At 38.7% G+C, this 12,629-nt stretch overlaps 1 protein-coding gene across 1 annotated transcript in view; it reads right to left on the bottom strand.

Annotated features, from left to right (window-relative positions):
• NELL2 (neural EGFL like 2) overlaps nt 1-12,629 on the bottom strand; it is a gene marked incomplete at both ends in the record, with an annotated part of 139,731 nt that overhangs the window by 34,276 nt on the left and 92,826 nt on the right. Inside the window, 2 exons of the mRNA XM_082279796.1 lie at nt 2,715-2,810; nt 5,295-5,417. Of these exons, the coding sequence (XP_082135922.1) occupies nt 2,715-2,810; nt 5,295-5,417 (219 nt within the window). The remainder of the gene's footprint in view (nt 1-2,714; nt 2,811-5,294; nt 5,418-12,629) is intronic.

Below are 12,629 nucleotides of genomic sequence, written 5' to 3'. Positions count from 1 at the left end.
TGAGAATTTGTGGAGCCTCCAACCCTGAAAACACTCCAAATCCAACTGGGCACAGTCCTGAGAAGCCAGCTGTATTTGACCCTGCTCTGAGCAGGGGGATTAGACAAGATGATCTCCAGAGGTCCCTTCCAACCTTGTCCTTTCTCTTCTATGATTCTGAGAAATTATTTAAACAGAACTCTTAAACCACCTTTGACAGAAGGAAACAGTAAGAACTGATGACTGCATTTTCTAGGTTATTGCTGGGGTGTGGATTCAATCTCCTGTAATTAATTCATAGGTTCAGCAGCTGCTTACAATGTCTACATAACCACATATTTTAAATTAAAAATGCCAAGATTCTTCAACAAGCAGTTTTTAAATATGTGTAGCATAAACAGAAATAAGTAATGTGCAATTTTAAAATAGATTTGGCACCTTTACATCAATTGCCCTCCTTCTCTGTATGTGATAGCAACAGAAGATATCTGCCTAGAGAAGATTGCATCACCTTTGTAGATACAGAGACTGTTCAAAGGGAAGCTTCCAGCATAAATTATTTGTAGTACGAACATCTTGAAACATTTCAAGCCTAATGAGAAGCAAACTCTGCTGCATTCACTACAAGTGAATGTGTACTGTTTGAAGCTCCAGTTTTCTTTAATGGCTGTATACAGCACCATTTTTCTGACAGTGCAGTCTCAGAAAAAATCAGCTATTACTCTTTACCAACCAGATAGTTCTTCCATTTGCCACTCTGACAGTATTTCAGACTGTACGTTTCAAAGCCACGCAGAAGTAGATGACAATCCTTCTCTGCATATTAGTATCCACATGAGGTGACCAGACCTGTACTCCTGTGGCTGACCTCTAGCATTATTTATTTCTACAACAGGAAAAAAATATCATGTTCAACAGAAGTTAAACAGGACAGCTGGTCTTCCCCTCAGAAAACTGACCTATGAAATTGGTTTGGGGCTGGCACATTGGCTCCAAATCATAACACTATCACCAGCTATGTGTTATCAGGTCACCACCATGCTAACCTTATGTTAAACATTGAGATCAGGTATACAGAAAAGCGTAAGATGTAGTCCAAGGCTCTGCCTACCTCCCTATATGTTTCCTGAAGGGCAGGAAGGATGGGAAGTCAGAACAGCAGCTCAGACTCTTTTGAAGGACACTTGGGGCTGAATGCAGTTAATCTAACTTAAGTTATCTTAAGGTACTTGAATTTACTGGATTGGGGACTGAGTGTCCCTGGGTTGTCCTATAAAGAAGGGAGCACACACAGGACTTCCAGGATCAATTCTGAAAAGCCAGTAAGGTCTCTCTTTGATAGTGGCTATTAATATTGACTATAGCAGACTAAAGCAAATTTGCTTCTAGTCTACATACTTCAGATAGGAGTGTAAAACTGCAAAAGATGATTACACACTTTAAAACTATCCACGTTATATTTAGTTGAGAACAGGAGAGTGGTTCGAGGAGCATATAAGACTACTGCTACTAAAATAAATTAACTGTTTTAATACTTGAGCATTATTTTAGCGTACAATTTGTTCCAAGCAGTGTTACAAAGGAGAGACCTTGGTATCCTGTAGTATGGTATTTGCAGTCTGTGAAAGAGTGAGCAGTATTTGAAAACTTGCTCTTTTAACATTTTTTAAGAAATAGATGAGCAATTAGGATGCTGCTTTTCACACAGCATCCCTCGTGGACTCTGTGGTAATACCTGCTCAAATAGAGAAGAATGAAAACAACCACATTTCTCACCTCTCAAACAGACCAGATAATACAGAATTCAGACTGATCTGTGTTTTTCATTAAACTGGATATGTTTACAAGTCAGATGAAAGCAATACTTGCTCAAATGACCTCCTTTCCACTCCTTGGAAGATTTATTGAAGGCAATATAGAACAGCAACAATAGTCAATCATAGGTGGCAGACTGCCCTTTTATTAGGCGTACAGAAGCCAATTAATCTAAGCAAGCTTTCTCCCTTTACCTCCTGGAGGCAAGTATGCTTAGAATGCATTTAAAAATTCTGCAGCAGTAACTAAAGGTGCTGAAGCTATTCATTTGAACTTTGAAAAATTATTTACAGGCACTTGAGATGCTAAGAATTAACGCTCTACATACTCTGCTGGCCAATATAATTTGATTAGATCCAAGACTTAAAAAATAAAGTTCTAAAACAAAGCCTTGTGGTACTGCCATCCTCAGGGGTAGTAGGGAGAGATAAAGGAATGCTTGAGAAAGGAGGTAAAAGCAGTAGGAACACTGAAACCTGCCCTAACACTGAGTTAAGTAAGCTGGGTTATTCACAGGTCTTCAAATAAGGTTGTAAATAAAGGTGGGTTACTGGACCAGAACACATACACAGCACAGAAGTAATCAGTTACTTGAATTTATTTCCAGATGTCAGATTATCTGTTATTTATATGAGACACCAAAGGCCATTTGAGGTGAAAAGCAAGTCCATAATAATCTTATTAATTATGAAACATCAAAACCCAAGATGTCTTAATTCATGTTCTAATTTTTGCAGTCCATGTGCTTCTAATTAGAATTGCTGTAATATATTCTCTTGGGAAGCATATAAGAAAAGTGAGTAATGTTTTAGTGGCAGCTTCCTCTTTCAGGGCACAAACTTAAATACTTCTTTATTCTCGGATTACTTCAAACATCCTTCTTGGATTATCTTCCATCGTAAATTAAGTTATAATCTTACCAGTCTCACAGCTGGGCCCAGTGAAGCCTTGTGGGCAGGCACACACATTGGAAGCAATACAGGCTCCTCCGTTCCTACACCCATCTTTGCAAAATGCTGCAAAATGCAAAATCACAATATATGGGTACAAGAATTACACTTGGCAATCCCGCAGATGGACACAGTCCGCTAGCAGGCTGGCACAGAATGCCGTCCGTGCAGCACCGAGTGCAGAGACTGCCTTTTCCTAAGGATAGAGGTCACAAAGAGATGGTTTATGGCCCCCCTGCCTCACTGGCCAGATGGACTGACAAGCTACAGAAGGAGATTAGAGTAAATCATCTGACGACAACAGGTCCCATATGTGCTCCTTTGCATGCACTGGGAAGAAGTGAAAGACAACATCTTCCCTTGGAACAGAATCTTCCTAGGGCAGTGCTGGTCTGTTCTGCTTCCCAAAGGCCTGAGCATAACAGGCACAACTGAACATTAAACTGTCTGGCTACCTCAGCCCTTTATTAAGTAATTTAATAGAAACAATAAAAATACTGATTTTGTCTCAAGGGATCCTGAAGAACTTCAAAACTTTTAGCATTTACAGCTTAAAGTCAGTCCTTGGGTTTGCTCTTTGGCATGCTGCAGTCTGAGAATCTGCGCTTACATATTTTGGTGCAGCCTTCTCCACGAGTGTACGCTTTAAAGAGCCATTTCTGTGGACCCAGAAATGCAACCAGCTCTGATTGAAAACCAGTAGCTGTTAGCTGCTCTAACTGCATCTGCAATATAGAATTGGAAATGCTCTGGCCAGAAGAAACTGTAGGTGAAACTAGGCAGATTGAAGTTACAACCAACACAAAGAGTTGTTTCGGGGCACTGGCCTAGCCCTGCACTTGTAACCAGCCAGAGATGCCAGGCTTTGGTTTGCAGCTGCTCTGTGTAACAGCAACACTGATGAGGTCTTATGGCTCATCTGAGAGAAAACTGTCACAGATTTGAGCTATCCAGCTCTCAGTTTTGAGACACCAGCCTTGTGGTGTGAGACCATTGCCACTGAGACATCCAAGTTTCCTGATCCAGGAGTACACGGTGCACAGGAGTGCAGCTGGCAGCGCAGTGCATGAAAAGCTGCCAAAGGCATGGGGGCAAGAGGCGTATCCAGGTGTCTTTGAAGGATACTGGCACCCAAGCCAGGGCTGCAGAGAAGTGCATTTCTCAGATTTCAATATACAGGCTTAGAGCCTTCTCCTGCATACTGTCTTCTCAGTATTGAGGAGGGAGGGAGGGAGGGGATGCATTTTTCTTTCACAGTGGAGCCAGGTGCCCTCTGAAATGTCAGATCTGCAGTCAGAGCTCTTATTCAGAAGAGATGAACACAGTGCTGTAGGGTTATGCACCTTCTCTTTGACCCAAAGAAACCTCAATCACCTCTTTGTAGCTGACTCACCTCCAGTAGACGATTTTGGGACTACTACCAAGCACAGAAAAGGACTGAGCTGTGCAGACAGAGCTCTCTTCTGACAGGAGATGCTTTGGGTTTGAACCTCATCAGGATAAGACTTTCTTCTCATTCCCCAGAGAAGAGAGCCCAACAAAAAAGGACATATTTGCTGACACGTCTCCCTCTACCCATGTGTTTAACTGGAAGTGAACCAGGCTGCCGTGTTTTACAAAGAGCTTGTCTTTGGAATACATAGAAAACTTGTACTGTTAATCAGGTGATGGAATAACTAGTGCTAAGACATTAATCGGACTTAGCAATTAAAGAAATTCTGTGTTGCTTAGATTTGGCAACACACAGCAGCAGAAGGCATCTATGTGACATTATCAGTGTTAACTCTGGACCCTTAGATTCTGACATCTCAGAGATCAAGAGCACCGAGGCACAACTTCAAGGAAGATTGGGTATGATATTGCTGCATCTGTCCCACTTCTCACATCTGAGCTCATTCCCCCACAGCTACGCTGCTTTTATTTTCAAGCACTCTCTAAATCCAGTGCTCAGAGCTTGAGAACTTCCAAGAATTTGGGCCCAACTACCAAGTATCATTTCTTTTGATGCGAAATGCAACAGAAATAAAAGCAGCATTGTACCTGTGGGAAGACTAGAAATTTAAGTTCTAATGTTTAGCATTGAATCAGAGTATTAGAAAACATGACACCTCACTTGTAGTGAAAGTTTTGTGTGTCCATGTCTATTGCTTTTCTCACTCACGATAAAAAGACATACCAAACAATTTTTAGTTCATCCAAGTAAAATAGCAGGTCATTGACCATGGACAATGTAAATCTGACAATATTTTCACAGACATAACTTTGTTGGCAACTGTAAGCTTCCTTGAATGGTATAGCATATACAGAAACTGCTGACACAAAAACCAAAACATAACAACTACGAATTTTAGAGCCTACTATCTATGTATGCATCATCCTCAAATTACTGCAAACTGCCAAATGTAAAGTCAGTGTATATATGCCTGTGCAGATCATATAGGTGCAGGACTCAAGTGTGTAGCCTGGCTTTTTGTCTGTCTTGTTCAAGGCACATGACCAGAATTGCATCAGCTGTGACAGAGCATCTCATTCAGGTTTCCAGCAGCTTACCTTTGCAGATGGTACCATTTCCCGTGTAACCCGGCTTGCAGACGCAGTTGTGCCCACCCACAGTGTTGAAACAGAGTGCATTTTCATCACAGTTGTGCTGGTTTGTTACACATTCGTCATGCTCTGAAAAGGGAAACAAGAATGGGATGGTCCTGAATTTTTAAAACCACAGCAAAATAACAGCTTCGTATAGGTTTCCATACTAAAAAGAGAGAAACACAGTAGTATTTACTGGCAATAGGGCTGGCTATGTGAACATGTAACCATGGGATAGCCAGGGTATCTATTTTTAGCACATACTAGTATGTGATAACTGCACTGCAGCATAATTCCACTTTCATTAACAGAGAGCCACCATCATTACACTTTCAATGTGGGCTACAGTGTTCTCATAAACATTTGCCAAAAAGCTGGCTAGCACGCTGAAAATCCATATGCTACTTCTACAGTATAATTTATTCATGTGGGTTTATTTTATGCGGGATTCTTAGAGTTTCCTTCGGAAAGCTGACTAATGGTGCGAGACGCACGCTCCAAACTGCAAAAGACATGGTTAGCAGAAGGCAGGTCTTCAAAGTGCAGCCCGTGTTTTCCCTCCCTTCAGCCCATACAAAGCGCTTTATTTAGATGAAATAAATAACCTGAACACAGAGGTTTGCCTGCTTTTCAAGGGACTTTTTACCATGGCATTTCCTAGCACTGGAGTGTGATGGATGAGACTCCTCAGTCTGGTGACTAGGACATACTAGGAAATATCCCTTTTGGGAATAAATTAACAGCCTGCAGAATGTGATTTTGTGCTGACTTGAAATGCACTACTTAATCTGAAAAAAATAAGAGGCATTGCTTAAGTGTTTAGTCTACAGAACATTTTAATGTTTTAGTTTGTGATTTTTAAGAAATGGTAAATGAATCTTAAAATACGATGCCCTAAAGTATCATTTCAAAATACATGAAAAGCTCTATTATTTTCAAAATGCAATATCTTAGTCTGTAGGTGTCAAAACAAAATGCTTCCATCTTCTGGAAATATTCCTTGCATTTTTGTTAAATCAACAGTATTCGTCTATCCACATATAATTTCAGAGCCCTGAAATTTAAATTTCAGGAAAACCAGCTGTCTCGGGAACATAAAGACATTGAATTTTAATCAGCACACATGGACTAACCTGCATGTGAGGTTTTCACAGTTATCATTCTGCCCAGGTTTTAGCGAATTTTATTAGTGCAGCTTAGGTCAGTTCTGGCTATTTAGCACAAGTCTTAAATCTGGAATCAGATGCTCTTTCTTCCCCCATTTTGAGGGGGAAGACTTCTCTTTATAAATAATGTCTGCACATACCCCACAGAGTTGTCGAGAAAATTAGTTTAACATTTGCAAATCACTATGGAAATGTTCAACTTGCTGTTTCAATAGTGGCCATAAACTGTAGGAGTATAAACCTGGCAGAACGGCACATATCCAATCCATCAGTAGAGGTAAATTTTCCTCTAGTAATGGCAGGGACTTGTTTTAAATGGGGAAATATTCACCTCAATGTAGCTAATAAATTTTAAATGCTACACAATTTAGTTTTATTTTGGTGGGTTTGCTGTTTGTTTGGTTTTTAACAATATTAACCTCATATCCCTCTTCTAAACAAGGACTTATGTGTCTCTTGTATGACCAATCATGCTCTCCTCAACCCTCATTGGATGCAGTAGAGCACAGGCTGCAGGCCTCTGCCCTCCAGCATGAGATTTAATTACTTTGTTCTCAGCATGAATAACTAAAATTGTTATTGTTCACCAAATGATCCAGCCCCTCTAAAATCCATTTAATATTTGACTCTGACCTCCTAACATAGGGAAATCTCTTATGCTGGCTGAAACAATATTTATGTGAAACCACTCCATAATAGAAAAATAAAGTAATGACCATGCAAATTAGGTTAAAAAGTATAATCTGTATTGTAACAGTATCCTGGGTTTCTTATTTTGTGTTAATATTATGATACTAGTTAAATATGTTTTTTATTAAAATGGTAATTCTATATTATCTTGTAATTTTTAAAAAACACACAAGAGGAAAATAACTATGGAAATGCGTGAAACATATTCAGCAGGCCAAAATATCTTGCAAAGCCATTATCTTGGTTTCTCAGGAGGAAGGGTCCCTACAACAATACATCACACTGGTAAACTCAGCTTAAATAACTGAATTTGACAAATTAAGTATCATCCTCAAAGAGAAAGCATAGTCATCCATCTATGCCTTAGGAAGGCAGAAGCATCCCTGGCATGTACAGCAGCTCTTATCGAAGAAAAAGAATGTATTAGAGGACAGCAGGTGATCACAGACTGCCACAGCAAGAGGAAGGGCTCAGTGTGTGTGTCTGGAGCAGCTCTGAAAGCCCACTAAGGTTTGCAAGCCAAGAGCCTTGAAGACCATCTGCACAGATGTACGTCCTTTGTATAAAAAGATGACTGCCACACTTGAGTGTGCCTTCCTAACATTTACTTTTTTGGGGGTAAGAAAAACTACTGAGTCTTTCAAGATGGATTTTTTTCTTAAAGCATGCAGTATCAGTAAAATTAACTTTCCATCAGCTAAATAACAGGACTTGGGTGCAAAGGCAATATGCCTGGTATTGCACTCTATGTAAGCTTTGGGGTTTCTTATCCTCCTGTAAGAAAGTTCATGGAGATGCTTCTCTAGAAACAGCCATCACTACTTCTTCTGTGGTTATATACTCAAACTTTAGGTCTATTTTTATTGAAATCATGTATTAGTGACTCATGAAAAATTCATGGTCTCATAAATGATTCTTGAAGTTTACTTGTCGTTTTTAGGAGGAAAATGTTTCAGAGTTACGAGGAAATTTGTGCTTCAATTAAAGGAGAAGAGATTTTTAAATTATAGGAATGCAAAAAAAACCAGCAAAAAATGGATCAGTGTGTTTTACAATCCATCTAGATTTGTTTCTCTGTATCATCTGATCTTAGCTTCAATAACACAATTAAAACCATTTAAACATAGTGTTTCTTCATATTGCTTCTTACAGTGACACCTAACAGAGCAGACAGCTTACACTTCTTTCATGGACTGATTACATGGTAATCTACATGTGAAAAAATCCTGTACCTAAACCATGTCACTACATCTACTCTTTCAGCACTTGGCACACTATCCACACCAATTTAAAGAGACCATCAGAAACAGGTTTTTCACTAGTAATAACAAGATAGACTGTTCAGATTTATTAAAACAGAAATACTTCTTATTAATAAAAAGGGTGGTGTTCTGTTCACAATTCTTCATTAACTCATGCTTATCATTTTGGTTTCTTTTTTTAATCAAACACTTGGAAAGTCACCTTAAAAGAAAATGGAGAAAATTGCAGAACCTGAGTTGATCAATCTGAAACAACAAATCAGAAACTGCAGAAGCAGACAGGACCATGCATTACAAAAAAGCAAAAAAGCAATTTATAAAAGAATCATTAAAAGAGAACCTGAAATATGGTTTTTAAGTTCAAAAACCAGTTTAGAAACATTATTTGCTAATGGCAGAACTTTATTTCTCAAGGCCATTTATTTCAAAAATCTTTAAAAATCATGTGACACATTTAATGGAAGTTCTATACTTATTTCACTGCACACCAGAATGAAGATGGGAACAGGCCAGGTACAATAGTATTACAGAGGCAAAGAAATAAAAATTATTTTTGCTGAGAAATTTTAATGATTAACCAACCTGAAATTGCATAAACATCTTGTAGAAAGACCAAATGCACTGGTTTCAATGATGACTTCTAAAGCTTTATTATCTGATATATCTAAATTCCATTTTGCACTGTTCAGGACTTAAGCTCAACAGTGTTAAAATTCATAAAATCTGTGTTCTGGGAACCAAATGAAGTTTTAAATACTCTATTTATATTGACTAAACTATCTCTGGAATGAGATCTTTCTAGATAGAGAAAAAATTTTAACTCCAGAATTTGCTATTGCTCCATGGTAATAACAACAGTAACAGTAAGTGCATATGAATGTCTCATTAAGTAGTTCTTTTGCCAGAGACAACTTAAAAAGGCAAAAATTACGTGATGATGTAACTGATTTACTTAAGCATGTTTGCGTGTGCAAATACATAATATAATACACACAAATATATATATATACAAATACATACATACAAATATATATATACAAATATATATATACATACATACCTATATATAGGCACATACAGTAAAGGTGAAGAACTTTATTTTATTTTGGTTAATTTTGAAATACTACTTTAGAATATTCCATATTGCTTGCTGGGGAAAAACTTTACTTCAGGAGGGTACCGAGGGTGAAGTACTGCACCCTACGAGGTGAGACTGATGGCATAAACCGATCAGGACCCACTAGATGCTGTAATGTATCTCAATGCAATGACAGCTGGGGATCTGTCTTACTAAATTTGTTATCTGTGCAGAGATTCTTGCTGAACTTAGTAAAATTTAACATGCTGACCACAAGGTGTGGCAGCTGCCTCCTCATTAGCACTTTGCAACGTAAGTCCCTGTCCTTCCTACTGTCTATTTAGTGATTAAAAATAAATGTATCACATTTCCCACATGCATACTGCAAGCCTTCCCAGTATTTTCCTTGTATATGCAAATTCTTCAAAGGTCTAAGAAAAAAAATAAATAATCATAATCCAATCCAATAGCAAATAGGAACGATGACTGAGTTGCATCACTTACTTAGGGATAAAAATATTATGCTGGCAGTTTTCCTGAACCATCATTACCAACACTGGAAAATAAGAGCTGAGATCATGTTTAAGGTGCAGAAATGCATAAAACTTCCCAAAAATATAAATAAGATACATTCGTGCAATTGTAATCTTGTAACATGATGCAACAGCTATTCACTGCTGAGTGAAGAACTTGTGAACCAGGATGAAATTAAAATAATTTAAATAAAGAGAATGTATTAGGTAATTTTCCCTTTTGATCCCTCTGCATTCAAGAATTGAAATTACTTTGGCCTTCTGTCTCCTTGTACCATTGATTTGGTACAGAACTACAGAACCATGGTGACCAGCTGACCATCTGATGTGGCAGTGAGAACAAATACAAGTTACTTGAATTATCAATGCCAACATACTTAAATGCCCACTTACAGTTTATCTTGACTACAAGGGTTTTTTTCCCCCACCTACAGTTCATGTACGAGACAAAAATTAGTAGCAATTACATGTGTAATATGGAAGACTTATTCCATTAAGATCATTGAGAAATGACAGATGGTTAATTTCTTTAAGACTTCACATTAACTCATTTAAACTCTAATTGGCAGTTAATTTAAATCTCAGTATATGCACACTATTTTTAAAGAGCAAATGCTGTAAATTTATTGAACTATTTGCTGGAAGGTGTCCAAAGAAGGGCATTGAAACTGCTGAAGGGACCAGAGAACAAGTCTTATGAGGAGTGTCTGAGGGAATTGGAATTGTTTAGCCTGGGGAGGACCTTCTCTACAATTACCTGACAGGAGGTTGTAGACAGGTGAGGCCTCAGTCTCATCTCCAAAGTAACAGGCAATAGGAGAAGAGAAACTGACCTCAAGTTGTACCATGGGAGGTTTAGATTAGATATTAGGAAAATATTCCTCACTGTAAGGGCTGTTAAGCACTGGAACAGGCTGCCCAGTGAAGTGTTTGAGTAACCATCCCTGGAGGTATTTAAAAGACATGCATGTATATGTGGCATGTAGGGACATAGCTCAGTGGTGGACTTGGCAGTGCTGGGTTGGACTTGATGATCTTAAAGGCCTTTTCCAACCTAAAGGAGTCTATGATTTTATATTTTCCATGTATTTATGTTAAAATTTTGATTGATATTCCTGAATTTATTTTTTCTATAGCTATTTCTTAATTTAAAAGCAAATAGAACCTGTGTTTTAATTACTCATAGAGTTACCATAACAAAGTTTACTCTGAGTTAATGCTCAAGTCATTAATCATTAATGACCACCAGCATCTGTCTTCAGTTCAAAGCTGGGGACACCAAAAGCCAGGTCTACAAGAGTTTGTTCCCTGCTAATCCTGTTACTTGATTAATTTTTATCTTCATCCACTCCCATATATCCATGCTGTTCTTGGTCCTCATTTTCTAATTCTTTCTTCAGCGCAGTCATAAATGACAATTTCTGTAAAGCAGCTGCTTGCTCCCTCCCCCAGCAGGATCAGGGAGAGAATCAGAAGGGCAAAAGCCCAAAACTCATGGTTTGAGATAAAGACAATTTAATAGGGAAAGGAAAGGCTACACACACAAGCAGAGCAAAACAAAGAATTAATTCACTGCTTTGCAATGCCAAGCAGGTGTTCAGCCAGCTCCAGGAGAGCAGGGGCCCACCACATGTAATGGTTACTGGAGAAGTCAAACTCCATCACTCCAAATGTCCCCCTCCCTCCTCCTTTCCCCCACCGTATATACTGAGCATGATGGCACATGGTCTGGAATCTCCCTTTGGTCAGTTTGGGTCACCTGTCCAGGCTGTGGCTCCTCCCAACCTCCCAGGCACCCCCAGTCTCCTCCCCAGAGTGTCAGTAAGAAAGCAGAATGGCCTTGGCTCTGTGTAAGCCCTGCTCAGCAAGAACAGAAACATCTCTGTATTATCAACCCTGTGTTCAGCACAAATCCAAAACACAGCCACTTACTAGCCACTGTGAAGACAATTAACTCGGCCCCAGCCAAACCCAGCACACCTATGTTCAGAACTTTCCTACTTTTTTCTTTTAATTATGTAGAAAATAAAAATAGCTCTGAAATAGAAAATAAAAATAGCTCTGAAATAGAAAAATTCTATTCTCAAGGTCTGTTTTAGAGATCATCCTGCTTTCTGAGATGCTGTTTCTGTTGGCAATAGCTTAGTCCATGGTTGTTCTTCAGGGAGAACAGCTACCATTAACTCATCCAGATCTCTTTTCTCTCTTCCAGCTATTAGCTTATATACTTATTCTGTATTTGGTCTTAATATAATAAAAAACCGAAAAATAATGCAACTGTAAGGAAACCTTAGGAAGAAAATCCACTTGGGGATACATCCAAAATCCAGTGTTCCTTTCCACATCCATATGAAAAAACAAAGCTCCAGAACTGCATCCTAGTTATACTACTAGGAAGACATAAATGGGAATCTATATTACTGGTGATTACTGATGTAGGATTAAAAGTACTGAAAAAACAAGCACTCACTCTCCTCACATCTGCCTGTGAGGCCAGGAGGGTTCTGGAGAGAGCTCCAAGTTGGCTGCAGCTCTGACAAGACTCAAAACAGATGCAGACTGAGCTGAAC

This window comes from Coloeus monedula (assembly GCF_965178545.1).
Source record: "Coloeus monedula genome assembly, chromosome: 4".
Lineage (NCBI taxonomy): Eukaryota > Metazoa > Chordata > Aves > Passeriformes > Corvidae > Coloeus > Coloeus monedula.
The sequence above is the reverse complement of the archived record's forward strand: the minus strand, read 5'-3'. Positions and strand labels throughout refer to the sequence as shown.